This window comes from Rhinatrema bivittatum, chromosome 3 (assembly GCF_901001135.1).
Source record: "Rhinatrema bivittatum chromosome 3, aRhiBiv1.1, whole genome shotgun sequence".
Classification (NCBI taxonomy): domain Eukaryota; kingdom Metazoa; phylum Chordata; class Amphibia; order Gymnophiona; family Rhinatrematidae; genus Rhinatrema; species Rhinatrema bivittatum.
The window spans coordinates 545,137,775-545,156,357 of NC_042617.1; the positions used below are offsets into that span (position 1 = coordinate 545,137,775).

The 18,583-nt window shown below is 44.1% G+C and overlaps 1 protein-coding gene across 3 annotated transcripts in view; it reads left to right on the top strand.

Moving 5' to 3' along the window:
- TBC1D32 (TBC1 domain family member 32) overlaps positions 1-17,931 on the top strand; it is a 661,976-nt gene extending 644,045 nt beyond the window's left edge. For all 3 annotated transcript variants that reach the window (XM_029596414.1, XM_029596412.1, XM_029596413.1), the window contains one exon: positions 17,234-17,931. In XM_029596414.1, the coding sequence (XP_029452274.1) occupies positions 17,234-17,353 (120 nt within the window). In that variant the 3' untranslated portion in view covers positions 17,354-17,931. The remainder of the gene's footprint in view (positions 1-17,233) is intronic.
- The last annotated feature ends 652 nt before the right edge of the window (positions 17,932-18,583 follow it).

Genomic DNA, 18,583 nt, shown 5'->3' on the forward strand with positions numbered 1-18,583 from the left:
CAGTAACTAGAATATCTCAGTAACTAGAGTATCTCCGTGTTTGGTTCAACAATAGCCAGAAGCTAGAAATAAGCTAGGAGCAGTGTATACCTAAGTAAAAAGGTTGAAAAGTTCAGTTCATTTACTCACCTTGGAAAGGTATTGATGTAGAGTGATTTGGTTTGAATAGATACCAACATTTGTTAATCAAGAGAGCAGTGAGTCACCCTGGCTGACTTAAGTGTTAAGGTTGTGTGTTTTATTTGATTAGGTACCATTCTTTGTTAATCTGAACAGCAGTGAGTCACTCAGGAAAACTAACTGAAGTGTAAATATCCAAAATGATTGTTTTGCACTAATTTACCTTAGAAGCACATTATATATTCAAGGGAAGAGCTCAGTAACCCACATTCCAGTGGGAGCACTGAGAGGAGGGGATCACCTTGCTGGTGGCTGAAAGGAATCAGTAAGTTTTTGCTTGGGACATTGTCTTTTTTAAAAGTACTGGGGCAAAGTTAACTATTTGGGAATATTATTTAGTGTGTTTGTGCTTTTAATAGTCAGTAAGGCAGTGAATAAACAAGTTAGACTGTTTGTATTTTTAAATAGTCAGTCAATAAGGTAGCTAGTAAGCAGTAGGTAGTGTGTTTATTTTTAAAAGTCTGTAAGGCAGCTAGTAAGCAGAACTGAGTGTTTGTATTACAAAAAAAAAAAAAAAAGTAGCCAGAAGCTAGAAATAAGCTAGGAGCAGTGTATACCTAAGTAAAAAGGTTGAAAAGTTCAATTCAGTTACTCACCTTGGAAAGGTGTTGAGGTAATGTGATTTGGTTTGAATAGGTACCAACATTTGTTAATCAAGAGAGCAGTGAGCCACTCTGGCTGACTAACTGAAGTTAGACTGTTTGTATTTCCCATCCCTCCCACCCCTTGCCCACTCACCCCTAGCTCATCCTTTAATTTATAGGCAGGTGCCACTTTCACAAAAAAAAGAAAAAAACCAACAACAAAAACTTTATTGAGAGTTTGATCAGACCCCTGTAGGCCACTACCGGACATATAGCGAATTCACTAATACATTTAAAGGAAGTTAATTAGACACATTCCTACTCCTATAGCAACCTAAAACTTAACTAGGAACTGATCAAAACTGAGATGAAGGCAGCAGTCCAGCAGCAAGAGGGGGGCTTCCCAGACTTTTGCATCGAATGCCACATGTATGATTTTTTACCCACCGGTGAGAAGTTGTACATGTGCATGCGATGCAAAGAGCTCCTGGCTCTCAGAGAACGAGTCCGATCTCTGGAGGCTAGAGTGGCAGACCTGGAGGAGCTGAGGCAGACAGAGAGGTATATAGATGAGACATTCAGGGACATAGTAGCCAAGTCCCAACTTTAGACTGGCAACCCTGGTGCTGCCTTGGAGGAAGAAGGTCTCATGATTGGAGAGCATCAACCTGGTGTAGCAGGAAAGGATCCTGTAGCAAGGACCTGCTCTCCAGGTGATGCACTGACCTTTCGTACTGAGGATATCTCCCCAAGGTCTACTGCCCAGGAGGGAAGGGTTAGGTCAGCCGTCATAGATGGAGATTCGATTGTTAGAAATGTAGAAAGCTGGGTGGCTGGTGGGCGTGAGGATCGCCTGGTAACATGCCTACCTGGTGCGATGATGGCGGACCTCATGCGTCACCTAGATAGGATTTTAGACAGTGCTGGGGAGGAGCCAGCTGTCGTGGTAAATGTGGGCACCAACGACATAGGAAAATGTGGGCAGGAGGTTCTGGAAGCCAAATTTAGGCTCTTAGGTAGAAAACTTAAATCCAGAACCTCCAGGATAGCATTCTCTGAAATGCTCCCTGTTCCATGTGCAGGTCACCAGAGGCAGGCAGAGCTCCGGAGTCTCAATGCGTGGATGAGACGATGGTGCAAGGAAGAGGGATTCAGTTTTGTTAGGAACTGGGGAACCTTTTGGGGAAGGGGGAGTCTCTTCCAAAGGGATGGGCTCCACCTTAACCCGGGTGGAACCAGACTGCTGGCGCTAACCTTTAAAAAGGAGATAGAGCAGCTTTTAAACTAGAACAAAGGGGAAAGCCGACAGTTACTCAGCAGTGCATGGCTCAGAGAGAGGTATCTTCAAAGGATACTAAGGATGCATTAGAATTAGGGCATCCCGACAGTGAGGTTCCAATAATAAGAAAAGTAGTCCAAGTGCCTTTAACTAAAAACTCACCTGAGCTAAAAAAATTCTAACTTATCCCTATCAATTAAAAAGCAGAATGAAAATACAAACAAAACAAACTTTAAAATGTTTGTATGCTAATGCCAGAAGTCTAAGAAGTAAGATTGGAGAATTAGAATGTATAGCAGTGAATGATGACATAGACTTAATTGGCATCTCAGAGACATGGTGGAAGGAGGACAACCAATAGGACAGTGCTATTCCGGGGTACAAATTATATCGCAGTGACAGAGAGGAGCACCCGGGAGGCGGTGTGGTGCTTTATGTCCGGGATGGCATAGAATCCAACAGAATAAACATTCTGCACGAGACTAAATGCACAATTGAATCTTTATGGGTAGAAATCCCTTGTGTGTCGGGGAAGACTAATAGTGGTAGGAGTACACTACCGTCCACCTGGTCAAGATGGTGAAATGCTAAGAGAAATTAGGGAAGCTAACCAAATTGGTAGTGTGGTAATAATGGGAGACTTCAATTACCCCAATATTGACAGGGTAAATGTAAAATCGGGACACGCTAGAGAGATAAAGTTCCTGGATGGAATAAATGATGGAGCAATTGGTTCAGGAACCGACGAGAGAGGGAACAATTTTAGATCGAATTCTCAGTGGAGAACAGGATTTGGTGAGAGAGGTAACGGTGGTGGGGCCACTTGGTAATAGTGATCATAATATGATCAAATTTGATTTAATGACTGGAAGGGGGTCAGTAAGCAAATCCATGGCTCTCGTACTAAACTTTCAAAAGGGAAACTTTGATAAACTGAGAAAAATTAAAAAAAAAAACTGAAAGGAGCAGCTACAACAGTAAAAAGTGTGCAAGAGGTGTGGTCATTGTTATAAAATACCATCCTAGAAGCACAGTCCAGATGTATTCCACACATTAAGAAAGGTGGAAAGCAGGCAAAACGATTATCGGCATGGTTAAAAGGGGAGGTGAAAGAAGCTTTTTTAGCCAAAAGATCTTCATTCAAAAATTGGAAGAAGGATCCAACAGAAGAAAATAGGATAATGAATAAACGTTGGCAAGTTAAATGTAAGACATTGATAAGACAGGCTAAGAGAGAATTTGAAAAGAATTGGCCATGGAGGCAAAAACTCACAGTAAAATCTTTTAAAAATATATCCGAAGCAGAAAGCCTGTGAGGGAGTCATTTGGACCGTTGGATGATCGAGGGGTTAAACGGGCACTAAGAGAAGATAAGGCCATTGCGGAAAGATTAAATTATTTCTTTTCTTCGGTATTTACTGAAGAGGATGTTGGGGCGGTACCCATATTGGAGAAGGTTTTCATGGGTAATGATTCAGATGGACTGAACCAAATCACGGTGAACCTAGAAGATGTGGTAGACCTGATTGACAAACTTAAGAGTAGTAAATCACCTGGACCAGATGGTATATACCCCAGAGTTCTAAAGGAACTAAAAAACGAAATTTCAGACCTATTAGTAAAAATTTGTAACCTGTGATTAAAATCATCCATTGTACCTGAAGACTGGAGGATAGCTAACGTAACCCCCATATTTAGAAAGGGCTCCAGGGGCGATCCAGGAAACTACAGACCAGTTAGCCTGACATGAGTGCCAGGAAAAATAGTGGAAAGTATTCTAAATATCAAAATCACAGAACATAAAGAAAGGCATGGTTTAATGGAACAAAGTCAGCATGGCTTTACCCAAGGCAAGTCTTGCCTCACAAATCTGCTTCACTTTTTTGAAGGAATTAATAAACATGTGGATAAAGCCAAACCTGTAGATGTAGTGTACTTGGATTTTCAGAAGGCATTTGACAAAGTTCCTCATGAAAGGCTTCTAGGAAAAATAAAAAGTCATGGGATAGGTGGCGATGTCCTTTCGTGGATTACAACTGGCTAAAAGACAGGAAACAGAGAGTAGGATTAAATGGACAATTTTCTCAGTGGAAGGGAGTGGGCAGTGGAGTGCCTCAGAGATCTGTATTGGGACCCTTACTTTTCAATATATTTATACATGATCTGGAAAGAAATACGACTTGCAGATGATACTAAATTGTTCAGAGTAGTTAAATCACAAGCAGATTGTGATAAATTGCAGGAAGACCTTGTGAGGCTGGAAAATTGGGCATCAAAATGGCAGATGAAATTTAATGTGGACAAGTGCAAGGTGATGCATATAGGGAAAAATAACCCATGCTATAGTTACACAATGTTAGGTTCCATATTAGGTGCTACAACCCAAGAAAGAGATCTAGGCGTCATAGTGAATAACACATTGAAATCGTCGGTTCAGTGTGCTGTGGCAGTCAAAAAAGCAAACAGAATGTTGGGAATTATTAGAAAGGGAATGATGAATAAAACGGAAAATGTCATAATACCTCTGTATCGCTCCATGTTGAGACCGCACCTTGAATACTGTGTACAGTTCTGGTCACCGCATCTCAAAAAAGATATAATTACGATGGAGAAGGTACAGAGAAGGGCGACCAAAATCATAAAGGGAATGGAACAGCTCCCCTATGAGGAAAGACTACAGAGGTTAGGACTTTTCAGCTTGGAGAAGTGATGGCTGAGGTGGGATATGATAGAGGTGTTTAAAATCATGAGAGATCTAGAACGGGTAGATGTGAATTGGTTATTTACTCTTTCGGTTAATAGAACGACTAGGGGGCACTCCATGAAGTTAGCATGTGGCACATTTAAAACTAATCGGAGAAAGTTCTTTTTCACTCAACGCACAATTAAACTCTGGAATTTGTTGCCAGAAGATGTGGTTAGTGCAGTTATTATAGCTATGTTTAAAAAAGGATTGGTTAAGTTCTTGGAGGAGAAGTCCATTACCTGCTATTAATTAAGTTGACTTAGATAATAACCATCGCTATTACTAGGAACGGTAACATGGAATAGACTTAGTTTTTGGGTACTTGCCAGGTTCTTATGGCCTGGATTGGCCACTGTTGGAAACAGGATGCTGGGCTTGATGGACCCTTGGTCTGACCCAGTATGGCATGTTTTTATGTTCTTATATTAACATGAAGCAGGGCTGTTCCTAGCAGAGGGCTATATTCAGAAGCTGATGGAACTGGTGCAGCTACTGATGAACACAATACATCCAATAGGTACTCAGATTGATGGTGGCGACCCTGGAGGTGGTGTCATGGATGAAGTTGCATATGTGTCCTCTTCAGCACAATGTGCTGTCTCGATGGAGCCCTCAATCTCAGGACTATACAATTCGGCTTCACCTACCGATGGAGGTCTGCATACACGTGCAGTGGTGGTTACAAGAGGATCATCTAAGAAAGGGGATTTCCCTAAGATCACCAGACTGGCTAGTATTCACAACAATTGGCAAGGAGGAACCAAGAGCAAGTAAGTGTCACAGGAAATAGCCCAGCTTATATAATGGGTGGAAGTGCTTCTTAAAGAGATCTCAGCCTCGCACATTGCAGGAAAAGACAATGTAAGAGCTGACTTTCTCAGCAGACAGAGTCTTGATCCAAGAGAATGGGAGTTGTCAAAGAGGTGTTTCAGCTAGTGGTGGATCACTGGGGCCTTTTGTTTCTGGACCTGCTGGCGACTTCTCACAATGTGAAGATTCCTTGCTTCTTCAGTCGCAGGAGAGATCCAAAATCCTTGGGCATCGATGCCCACGTGCAAGAGTGGCCAGAGGTCAGGCTACTGTATGCCTTTCCTCCATGGCCCATGTTTGGCAGAATGATTCGGAGAATCGAGAGACACACAGGGATGGTGCTTCTGGTGGCACCAGATTAGCACAGAAGACTGAGGTATGCAGATTTGTGAAGGTTCCTGGTGGATCATCCCCTCCAGATTCCGTCTCACTGGGATCTGCTACAGCATGGACCTGTACTTCACGAAGATCCGACTCGATTTAGTCTTATGGATAGCCCTTGAGAGTGCTCGGTTGCTAATGGTTGGATATTCTACTGCGGTGATTGTCACCTTACTCCTTAGCGTATGTTCAGGTTTATCGAGTGTTTGAGGCTTGGTGTGAACATCAAGGGGATCCTCCGTGTTCAGTTAAGATTTCACTCATTTTGGAATTTTTGCAGGATGCATTGAATAAAGGGTTGGCCCTTAATCCATTAAAAGTACTGGTGGCGGCTCTTGCAGGTGAATAGTGGACTCTTGTCAGCTCATGCAGACGTGGCCTGTTTCTTAAAAGGAGTGAAGCATCTTCATCCTCCTTCGCTGTTACCTGTGCCTTTGTGGAGTCTTAATCTAGTTTTTGATATTATGGCAGGCCCCACTTTTCAACCAGTGCGTAGCCTTTCCTTAAAATTTCTGACCTTGAAAATTGTGTTTCTTGTGACAGTTTGTTCTGCCTATAGAATATCCGAACTGCAGGCCTTGTATTGTCGGGAGCCATTTTTACAGGTGACTCCAGGGGGTGATATAGCTGCGTACTGTTCCCTCCTTTTTTTCAAAAGTAGTCTAGGATTTTCACTTAAATCAGTCAATTTCCCTGCTGTCTCTGGACAGGGAAAGAGTTGCAGAGGAATATCTCCTGTTAAGGCCCTTAGATGTCAAGAGGCATATCTTTAGGTATTTGGAGGTTTCTAAACCTTTCAGGAAGACGGATTGCCTATTTGTTCTCCATGGTGGGAGTAAACATGGCAAGCCGGCATCTTTGGCTACAATAGCCCACTGGATTAAGCAGGTAGTCACGTCTGTGTTTGTGGATGCTGAGTAGCCATTGTCTAGGACACATTCCACTAGGGTTCAGGCAGTATCATGTATCTTGTCCTCCAAGTTTTTTCACTAGCTTCTGTTTGTCACCTGCTATAGTGGATCCATGAGCCATAGTCTATAGCTGTACCAGAACCGTTGTCTTCACCCAAAGCCCTAGTGCTGAAGCTAAGGGTGGACACCATTTTATCCAGGATGACATGTGGCTAGTATGAATTTTTCTTTCCTAGAGGCAAAGTTGGGGAGGGACTTGGAATTCCATGCATACTTTTGCATTTTCAAAAATATGCATATATTTTTCCCTGAAAAATAATATTAGCAATTATAAATGCATGCAGGTAGTTTTTGTGGGATAATTTTAAAAGAGAAAGTACATGAATACATGTAGGTGGTCAAGCTTATGCACCTGCCAGCTGGAGCTATCCTTAACTAGGACGTTGTAGACAGGGACAATTGGTAAGCCTAGATGGATTGTTTCTTCTCTACCAACATGTACCATGTTATTATATAGGTTTTTGCTAAATATAGTCATAATAATTATAATGACCAGAAAATATTCAAATGGAATATATTTTTCTAAAACTATTTATTTATTTATTAGGCATTTTATATACCATCGTCCATGAATACAGGGTAGCAGAAACGTTTTTAAATTGTTAATTTTCTGTTTTGTTTCTAATGCAATTCTGTAAAATTCCAAAAGAAATATACATTTCATTGGACACTGTTGACAGAATGGATTGACTTTTGTTACATCTGTCTCCTAAAATGCAAGGACCTTAACAATCTTACTGGAAGAGATACTAAAATTGAACATGAAACATGAAAACTTTAACCTCATGCTAATTCTGTATACTCTTCAATATTTGACGCATCATATTTTATAGCAAAAAATATGAAATTAGAGAATAACTTTCAAACAAATGCGCAAGGCAGCATATATTTAGTAACATAGTAATGATAGCAGAAAAGGACCAAATGGTCCATCCAGTCTGCCCAGCAAGCTTCTTATAATAGTTCTTGCTGTGCCACGCAGGATACTCCCATGTTTCTCTTAAGGATTTTACTGAGTGATGAGCCTTCTTGAAACTTCAGACAGTGCTGCTAGATATACTTTGCTTATCGACTTGGCCATAGAAGCAGTCCTGTTTTTCCCCTTATGTCTGCATATCAGTACCCCAGACTGTAAAAGTCAGGGCTCATGTTGGTGGTCTCTGAATCCAATTCCTCTTTCCTGCCACTCACCCCCCCCCCCTCCCCCATTGAAGCGGAAAGTAATGTTGCAGTTGCATCAAAAGCATCAGGGCTTATTGGTTAAGAGTCTTAATTCCATGGGATAGCCTAGTGGTTAGAGCAATGGGCTACGAACCAGGAGACCAGCGTTCGAGTCCCGCTGTCGCTCGTTATGACTTTGGGCAAGTCACTTTACCCTCCATTGCCTCAGGTACAAACTTAGACTGTAAGCCTTCTGGGGATAGGGAAATACCTACAGTACCTGCATGTAAACCGATGTGATATCTCAGATTGAATGTCGGTATATAAAAAATAAATGCCTTCTGTTAAGGGTAGTATCTACTGCCCCATGCAGTTTACCCCCATGCTTATCAGTTCCCCAGACAGTAAAGGTTGAGACCCTCACCGGTTGCTGTCTGAATCCAATTCCCCTTTTCCATTTATGTTTGTATATGGACACAAGCATATATACACAAATATTTTATAACCTGTGCATATGATATACACATATTTTATAAAATACATGTATTTTATCCAGCAACATACACGCATATGTATACTTATGAATGAACACATGCAATGCATTGAAACCACATATATCTATGCATTGAAAGTGTATACTTTTCCTACCTACTTTTAAAATATACAAACTTTTATTTTCTGTACGAAAGTAAAGTAAGACTTACTTGCAAAAGTCCTGATTTACGAGCGTAAGTCGTTCAATTTAAAAACATTTGCACATAAATGAAATTAGCCACATAAATAAAATTAGCCAGTTACCAATTAGTCCACCTGTTCACCCAGTCTTTTAACTCTAGCAGCCGCCACTTTACCCATGTGGCCATCGTCCCTACCTTCTGGCCCTTTACTGTACCTTAGACAAATTAAGTATTCACTTTGTAAACATGGAAAGCACGGAAACTGTCGTTTGTATAATAAGGCCACAGCTTTTATTTAACATATCAAGAAACTTCCCTGGGTACCCGAGCCGGTATGATATCTCCACTGCTGCCCGCTGTAGGGACCAAGCAAGGCAGCCTTACTCCATGGGTATGCCTTGTCCTCTAGCAAGGGGGCCCCGACCACTGGCACATTCCACGCCCCCACCTTTTTGCGCCATCCAAGGCGCTGATCGGCTACCATGCCGTCCTGTGATGTCACCGGCACCACTTGCAATATGCCCAACCGGCCCGGGTAACTGCCAAGACACGAGGTAGAGTGGGCCCTTGCCTTATGTCCCTCCACTTAAAGAATAAGCTGCGGCCTGTGTCTTTTCCTGTCCTACTATGCCCTGATGACATCCCGTAGTGTGTTATTAAATACGCTGCAACTGATGGCATCTGTAGAGCATTATTAAATATGCCTCAACCATCCAAGGGCCCACAGGTCCTTGCCCCCTGATGCATTGTTGTTACCCCCTTAGCAACCCTAGAATCCTTGGGCACCATAGTAGGGGCAGTAATTGTACAACATCTGCCGTACTTTCCCTTCCATGTGACAATCCACCTTGGCGGTGCCAGTCCTAAGTGTGGTCCATGGAGGCACAGGTGCTTGCCCCCCAGATGTGTCATTATTTTCCCCGTAGCAACCCTCATGCCCCCTCAGGCGCCATAGTCAGGGTAATAACTGTTTTTACCACCTGCCATGCTTTCCCATTCATGAAACAACCCACCCTGGTGGTGCCAGCCCTGAGTGTGGTCCATGGGGTCACAGGTCCCGGGGTCACAGGTACTTGTCCCCCAGGTGTATTATTATTATTATTACCCCCCATAGCAACCCTCATGCCCCTCGGGCGCCGCAGTCAGGGTAATAACTGTTTTCATCACCTGCCATGCTTTCCCATTCATGAGACGAACCACCCTGACGATGCCCATCCAAAGTGTGGTCCATAGGGTCATCCTTGTGCTCTCTTATCGGCCCTCCACATATAGGATTGTCCTATGAGCTAAGCTAGACTCTTAACATAACGGTGAATCTACAAGATATCATTAAGCATTTTGTTTAGCTGTGGTCACTTTATCCAAAGCGAAATTTCCGTGGTCCAACCCATACCACTTAAATACAAACCATGTATCCTCATCACTAGACTGTAGTGTCTATCGTGTTGACCGCCTTGGGATACCGTCGCCAACTTTTCATTATCGTGGCTGCTCAAAATCCAACTTGTACCATGGTTCTAGCCTCGCCCGGCCAAATATGTTTCGTATTGCATATCGTACCAGTGTCGCACCCCGCCGCCCGTTTTGCGCCGCGGCTCCTTCTCCAGCTTAGCCTTCTGCATGATAGTGGTTGACGCCTCTGGCGTCCAACACCGTCATCCACTATCTCCTGTGCCCTCTTTGTTGGATCAGTTGCTCACTCGTGCTGCTCAGAAGAAAGCAAGTGGGATGGTGAACCTTATCTTTATCTTCTTCCGAATGAAGGACTTATTGTTGTCCCCCTGCTTGCGTGCTTTGACAGGAATGACTGGTGCTTTATCACAGCATTCCTATAGACAGCGTTCTTCTTTTGCCGAGGCGACATGGGATATCAGTGGCCTCCGTTTTCTTCCCGGCACTCGTTTGCCTGGACATATTTCCGGCCCTGTGACATCCAAATAGCTGGTATCACAGATGTGCATCTTAACTTGGGGGTGGTTGCAGCACAATTCTCTATATGTGTGCCCCCCTCCCCCTTTTTGCCGCTATATATCCTTTGTAACTCTTATTACCTGATGGGGTAGATGTCTTCAGACTGTGGCCGCTGCTTCGGCTCTTCCCATGGGAATAACCCGACCTGCAACTTTCTAGGTACACAGGGTGTATTGCACCTCCCGTAGCGTTATCTTCTTTGATGATGCCCCTTTCTGTATTATCCTGTGGAGTGATCGAACTGTTGCTGTACCTTCATTTTTGTTGTGTGCCTGCGGAACGCTGACATCCTCATTGATGGATTGGAATTCTCTTAGCAGGTGGAACTTTCTTTTTCCATTCCCTGTGGCCATAAACCTCCTATGTCCCATCGAGGTTCGAATCCGAGGAAACTTCCTGGGTGTGCTGGATGGAGTCGAAGGTTAATCACTTCCTTGCCCAAGGTAGAGATAATTTGCCTTGTGTGGGAATTGAACCTTGGCTTCCCTGATTCAGGGCCCGTTGCTCTGACCACTTGCCAGGTTCTTATGGCCTGGATTGGCCACTGTTGGAAACAGGATGCTGGGCTTGATGGACCCTTGGTCTGACCCAGTATGGCATTTTCTTATGTTCTTATGTTCCACTTCTACATATCGGGTTGCTGATGATGCATTGCCTATAACGTCTGCCTGTGTTAGCCCTATGACTGCGCATGGCTAACTGAATGCCTGGTGGGATATGACCTCTTAGATTTCTTGAGCGTAGGGGAGATGACTTTCTTATTTCTTGTGCGTATCCCATCTGTCACCTCGGTGGATTCGGCACCCGCGGAGCCGACTTCTGTCCTCTCTACCCGTCATTATCCCCCAACTCATCAGCATTGTTATCTCCTGTCTATGATGGTCGCTCTGCTTGGTTGGTGTTTGGTCTTTCCACTGCATTTCGATTCCTCTGCTGCCCTGCTTGTCGCTCTGTCCCTGTAATGTCGGTTCCGCCCGAAGCTTATTATAAGCTAGTATGATACTCTTCTTGCGTTATTCCTTTCCTGTGTCCTTGTTCCGTTTTTATTAGCCCTTCTACTGCTCGCTGCACCTGCCCTCCTTCGTGACTAGTAAAGGCTCTGTGAGGCTGTGCTGGCCAGGCCCGACGAGGTTGGTGGTAGAAGTGTTGGCTGCTCATTATGCTAGACAGCGTATGCTCCCATGGGCTCCCTGGTTCCGCCCGGTGTCGCTGCCCGTGTTCTGTCATGCCAGGTATGTGTGACTGTTGTATCCATGGTGCAATGGGCGAGGGCCTCTCTCGATGTTGGTAGGCCTTTGATACTTGCTCTTGCTGGCCTGCGGCTGTGGGCCTCCGAGAGTGCTCTGGCGTGATGTGTCGGAAGCCGTCGCCCTCTCAAAGGTGTGGCTCTACCATCCTGGCCTCATCTGTCCTTGTCTCCTTAGCTGGGCTGACTGTTTATCATTGCCTCACTTGCTTTGAGGTTACATCATGTCGTTGCCCCTTCTCCACTTGGTCCTCATCCTCTGTGGATTTTTTTTTTTTTGAGTACTCTCCACTTTCGTATTCTTTCTGCCTCGTGCGTTCTCCTGCCTTTGTCTGCCTGGTGCTTCCGGGTGCCCTTTGTTCTAGATGTTTTTCCCATCGTCACTATGGAACTCACCGATCGCCACTTGGGTCCTTTCTGCTCTGCCTCTGCCTTGGCTCTTGCGTGACGAAGGACAACATCACCTGTTGATCAAAACGGAGACCCTCCACTAGCGACTGCCAAGCCCTACTGGCCTGGACCCGACAACATCATGATCCCGCTATGAGCTGGGAACCGGGGGCGCCATCCCTGCCAACCCTTCCTTGGCCCTTCGCTCCTTTTAAACTAAAGTGGCCAGCCCCCAAGTTCCGGACCTGCCGCTCCTCTTGCCTCTTTTTTTTTTTTTTTTGCTATTGCTGCTCATTACTATCTTACCCAATTTATTTATTTATTTATTATATAGCTTGTCCGTTGGTTGTGCATTTGTCCACCTGTGGATGACCAGGGAGTAGGCACGCCCCACCCCTGTAGGCTCTTTTTTTTTTAAATCTGAAGATGGCTCCATGCTTCCCCCCCCCCCTTTTAGGAGCTGGTGCGGCTGTGATAATTCTTGCCTACCCAAGAATGGTGGGTTCCATAGCTGCGGGCCATCCAGTGCCTGTCCCAGCAACGGATTCCCCTCTCTCCCCTCCCATCCACTGTGATGCGGCGGCCGCGCTATGCTTGCTGCGCTGTTTGTTTTGTGTGAACCGCCCTGATGCCCCCGGCATTCCTCACCGGGTGTGCAAGGGCTGCAACATCCCTGTGGCCTCCCCAGAAAGCTCCATATCCCTGAGCCATCCCCCCAGGCAATCCAGTCCCATTCCCATCAGAAGGAGCCCCTTGCACAGCCCGCCTCAACTTGCCTCAACTTCTTCCATCTGAGGCACATCGTCCCCTAGTGGGTCCACCCCGTCATCTGACCAACCACTAGTCCCGGGCCCCTCATAAGAACATGCCATTCGGGGTCAGACCAAAGGTCCCTCAAGCCCAGCATCCTGCCTCTGACAGCGGCCAATCCAGGCCACAAGAACCCGGCAAGTACCCAAAGCTAAGTCTATTACTTATTACTGTTGCTAGTAATAGCAGTGGCAATTTTCTAAGTCAACTTAATTAATAGCATGTAATGGACTTCTCCTCTAAGAACTTATCCAATTCCCCCCCCCCTTTTTTTTTTAATCCCAGCTACCCCAACCGCACTAACCATCTCGTCTGGCAACAAATTCCAGAGTTTAATTGTGCGTTGAGTGAAAGAACTTTCTTAAATGTGCCACATGCTAACTGTTTCCGAACTTGCGAACTGCGGGCCATCTGCTGCCAGGAGCACCGCCTAGTGCACCGCGTGGGAATCCACTCGCGTCCCTTACAAGCCCCCCCTCACCCTGTCGGCTTGGGAGCACCTCCCCCCGCCTGCCTCTACCTCCTCTTCCTGGGATTAACCCCCCACCGGGTCCCTCCTCCTGATCCAGGCCTCCGGCGCTACCGAACGTAGTTTTCCCGGGCGGGGGACCCCTGGTCTGTCCTGCCGCACAGACCAACCCATCCACCTGGAGGAAAATTTCCTCTTTTTTTTTTTTTTTTTTTTTTTAATAGGTGTGGGAATGGACCAGCGGCCTGCTCCCGAGTGGGAGCTGACCACCGCAGCTCTGGTTCCCCTTCCTAAGGTGCCCCTTCGACAACCTGCCTAACCTCTTCTGCCTGGGACAGGACCCCCCCGCCGGGTCCCAGTGGGGGGGGGGGCCTGGAAAAGGGGCAAGACGAAGCAAAATTCTCACCGAGTAGGTGGCAGAGAACTGGGGATCAGCTGCAGGTACTTCACTAGGCCAACCCTGCCCTGCTCCCAAAGCCAGCACCAGGAGCCATGTGCTTCCCTCCCCTCCCAATGCGATCGGGATGACCCCAGCGATCGGGCCAACTGCCTTCCCTTATCCAACGCAGACGTTCCCCTCTTGACTCCCCCGCGATCCTGCCCACCCTGGTGAGACTGCATTTTTTAGCGCGCGCTGTGCAAAAGGTCCGCTCCCAAAGCCAGCAGCGGGAGCCATGTGCCTCCTTCCCCTCCCGATGGGATCGTGACGACCCAAGCGATCGAGCTGACTCCCCTCCCTAGGCCAACGCCCATGAACTCTTTCTCTCTCTCTATGCTTACCGCGATCGTGCCCAACCTGGTGAGACTGCACTTTGCCCAACCTGGTGAGACTGCACTTTTTTGGCACATGCTGGGCAGAAAATGAGGGGGTTCTCGGCCTTCGTCGCGGCCCTTTAAAGTGCTGATGACGTCATCAGCCCACGCCGCTGATGCTCCTATGCGCCGGTGCCGGGGGCATGGCCTAGTACCATGTCATCGTGCTCGCACGCTCAGTGGGGGGTGAGAGCCTTGTTCGCATGCTGGCTTGCTGCCATCTGCATCGCCGCGTGCCTCTCCTCCCCCCTTTTATTCGGGCCGCCATCATTCGGTGGGTGGGGGCGGCACGTCAGGGCAGTAGGCCCACCTATTACCAGGTCATTGAGACCTTCCTGGCTCTTTAGCCTGAGCTCCCCACAATTCACCCAGATCTTCCACCTAGTCAGTACTACACAATAAAGAAGTTTAATGTCACTTACACCAAATAATTAGCAGATGTAAAAATACGTAAGTTTGAAAATGTATGCGTTAAGTGTCTTTTAAAATGCAATTTTTGCATGTAGGTGTTGGTCCCACCCCGGAACTTCCTTAGACCACCCATTTTTTAAAATTCACCCCTTAATTTTAGAGAGTATATTTTATTTAACAAATAAGAATGAATTGCTACTTCAAACTAAATAGAATGTATTTTCATTTTTTCACAGATCATAATAATGTATCTATTTTCCCTATAAAATATTAAAAGGTACATATTCAATGACATTAGCCAGATAACTTGTGAATTATCTGGCTAAATACCAAATTTGAATATTTTAGGAACTTGTTTGGCTAAATTTTAGCTGGATAACATGGCGACATTCTGGGCTGAAATTAAGTTAGAAAGATTATTTATTTATTTATTTATTTATTTATTTATTTAAAGCTTTTTTTTATACCGACTTTCTTGATACAAATCAAATCAACTCGGTTTACAGGGAACAAAGATTTTAACGAAACAGTAAAAAAAACATTAAACCAAAATTAGAGGAAGTAAAAGTTACAATAAAACAAGGGAAGGCAACTGGGAATTGGAAATGAAAACTAAAAAAAGTTATAAAATAAAACAAAATGAAAACTAAAAACAGTTATAAAATAAAACAATTATGTATGTGGGGAGAGCTTGGGTGGCCTACGTCTGAGCTGTGCCATGGCTATGCTATAGTAATGCTAGTCTAGGAGCCGGGGAAGGCTTGACCGAATAACCATGTCTTGAGTTTTTTTTTTAAAAGTCAGAAAACAAGATTCCTGTCGGAGGTCGGGGGGTATGGTATTCCAACTAACTCTGGGGGTCATTTATCAAAATGCACTAAGGCATTTTCGCATGTGTTAAGGGCTTATCGCATGCGATAGGCCCTTACCGCATGCGATAGCACCATATTGTATGGTGTGATGCAAATTTGAAAAACAGGAGGAGTTAGGGGCGGGGAGTGGGCTGGGTTTGCCTGTCTGCAAAGTGCTATCGCATAGACTTAACGCTGATTTTAACTACACCTTGTTCAGTAGCGTTAAGCCGTGCGATAGCTTGCGTTATGGGGCGGTAAGGTTATATCGCATTTTGTGATGTATCCTACAAGGCCTGTTTTAGTTCATTTAACGCTCCCAGAGTGTGGGGGGGGAGAGAGAGAGACTAGCCATAATGTCCTCTCCCTAGATAGGTGTTTATATCCCTATGGGAGGCCCACCTAGTAACGAGGTTTAGATATTAGTGTAGGGGGTTAGGGGCCACTTTGACATTCAACGTGAGACGTACGAACAGAACAGTGGTCTCTTGTGAAGATTTGAAGGCCTTCGGAGTGAGGAAACTTACTCAAAGATGAGATTTGGGCAATGTTCTCTTCACCTAGCTTGATAGACTCTCTACCTGGGTAACAACAAGCTAGGTGGAGAGAACATTGCCCAAATCTCATCTTTGGGTGAGTTTCCTCTATCCGTAGGTCATCAAATCTTCACAAGAGACCACTGTTCTGTTCGTACGTCTCATGTTGAATGTCAAAGTGGCCCCTAACCCCCTACACTAATACCTAAACCTTGTTACTAGGTGGGCCTCCCATAGGGATATAAATACCTACCTTGGGAGAGGGCATTATGGCTAGTCTTTCTCTCTCTCTCTCTCTCTCTCTCTCTCAACAATGGTCCCCCAGTGGTTGCAGGAAATACAACAGGTCTGGCACCTATCGCAAAGTCTGAAAATGTTATCGCTATTTGCACTAACTTAGCTCTTTGCATAGGTAATTAGCGCAAATTGCAATAAACTGTATATTTGCATAAATCACACCCCTTTTGCTATCGCATGCGATACTTATCACAATTTGATAAATCCAGGCCTCTGTTTGAGCTAAAGAATATTCCTAAATATAGCCACATAAACTAATCAGATAACTTTAAGATAGTCAGGTATATTCAATGGTGTGGCTGCACCCCTGAATATCCCTCCAACATTAGCCAGAGAAGTTAATCTAGATAGCTTTGCTGGCCATACAGCAGCTAAAAATAGACCCCCTAAGAACCTAATTCATACTACTTAGATGACTGTGTAAAAGGACTTTATTGCCAGAAAAGCCTGATGTGACCAATTAAATTGATTCATGCTTCTGTAGCTAATGTAGCCCAGCTTTATGTTGATTGTATAAATACAGTAGTTTGAAACAGTCCCTATATATAGGAAAGTTAATTCAATCAGTCCTTTGCTCAAATTCTAAATTGTATCATTCAATGAATTGTAATTATGACTTCTACAGCTTTTGTTAAATTTTATTTATACAGGAAGAAGCACTTCATGACTTTCGTGTGAGTGATTATTTGGAATATATGGAAAGCCTGGAACAAACTTATAGACCCATGATATTACAAGACATGAAAAGCATTAGACTACAAAGCGCATGAAAAAAGAAAACTAACAATTGTCAATTCCCTGTTAGAGGTTTTTTTTTTTTTGGTTTTTTTTTTACAATTTCTTCAACACATGTATTTTGTTTATTGTTTACTTTAAAAGCACTCTTTATACTGTAAATGTTTGTTATAAAATCAATAGTAGAGGCTTTATCAATACAATAATAGAATTTTTCAAAAATATTTAATTCAACTGTGATTCAAGAACTAATATTTCATAGTCTTGCTTCAAATGTCAGTAGATTGCTTCATACCATTCCCCCAATTTAATAGCACTATTTCCTATCTATATCCCATTCACACTATGCTGCTATTACAATTAAATCCAGTGTAGGTCTAGCAGCACACTGTAGGTGTGAAATTGAGCACTTTCTGTGGTTGTGCACAGAGGGATACACCTAAAACAAGCTGAATTCCACTTATAGAATCAGAGACTTGATGTGAAAGACAGCTTGTAAGTATAGAAGCAATAATTATTATTGTTTACAACATATGTGTTCTTTTTTAGAACATCTCTGTATGCTGACATTTATATTTTCTTTATAAATAAAGTCATTGTTTACTTAATAACACATTAGTATTAATGAACATTTTCATTTGAATGGGCATATAATAATTAAATTAACATTGTGTGCTTGGAAAAGAGGTTCCTTAGCATTACTATTATCAACATCAAGCTTGAACCATAATCCAGTATAAAAATGCATGTGAAACAAGGGTGCAATCACACCCCTTCAGAAGGAGAACCTTAATTTTTTTAATGCATTATTCTAAAATGTTGCCCTTTTAGGATATTGTCACAAACTACACACTAAAAAAACCTCCAAAGGACAGTTCATTTCAGTAAATGGGTTGGTCTCTGTAGATGAAACACTGAGAGGGTTCAAATTTGCCCCAGGCAATTTGATGTCATTACTTCATATGGGGGGTGTATCTGTACCCCCAGTCATTTGAGGGTCTAATAACTTACAGGGTCATTCATTAAAGTGCATTATGGCGTTAACACCCACGATAACGCCATAACGCACACAATAGTTATTGCAGCGCACGGCGCAAATGCAAATTTGCCAAGTTTTTTCAAAAGGTCGGGATTGGGGAGAGGTTTGGGTGGGATTAATGAAAATAAGGGGCACTATCGCACTGTGTGATAGCGTAACACACACTATCGCATGCCGGAAATAACTACACCTTTTTTCCTATGCCCAAAACAGCCGTAATGCAATT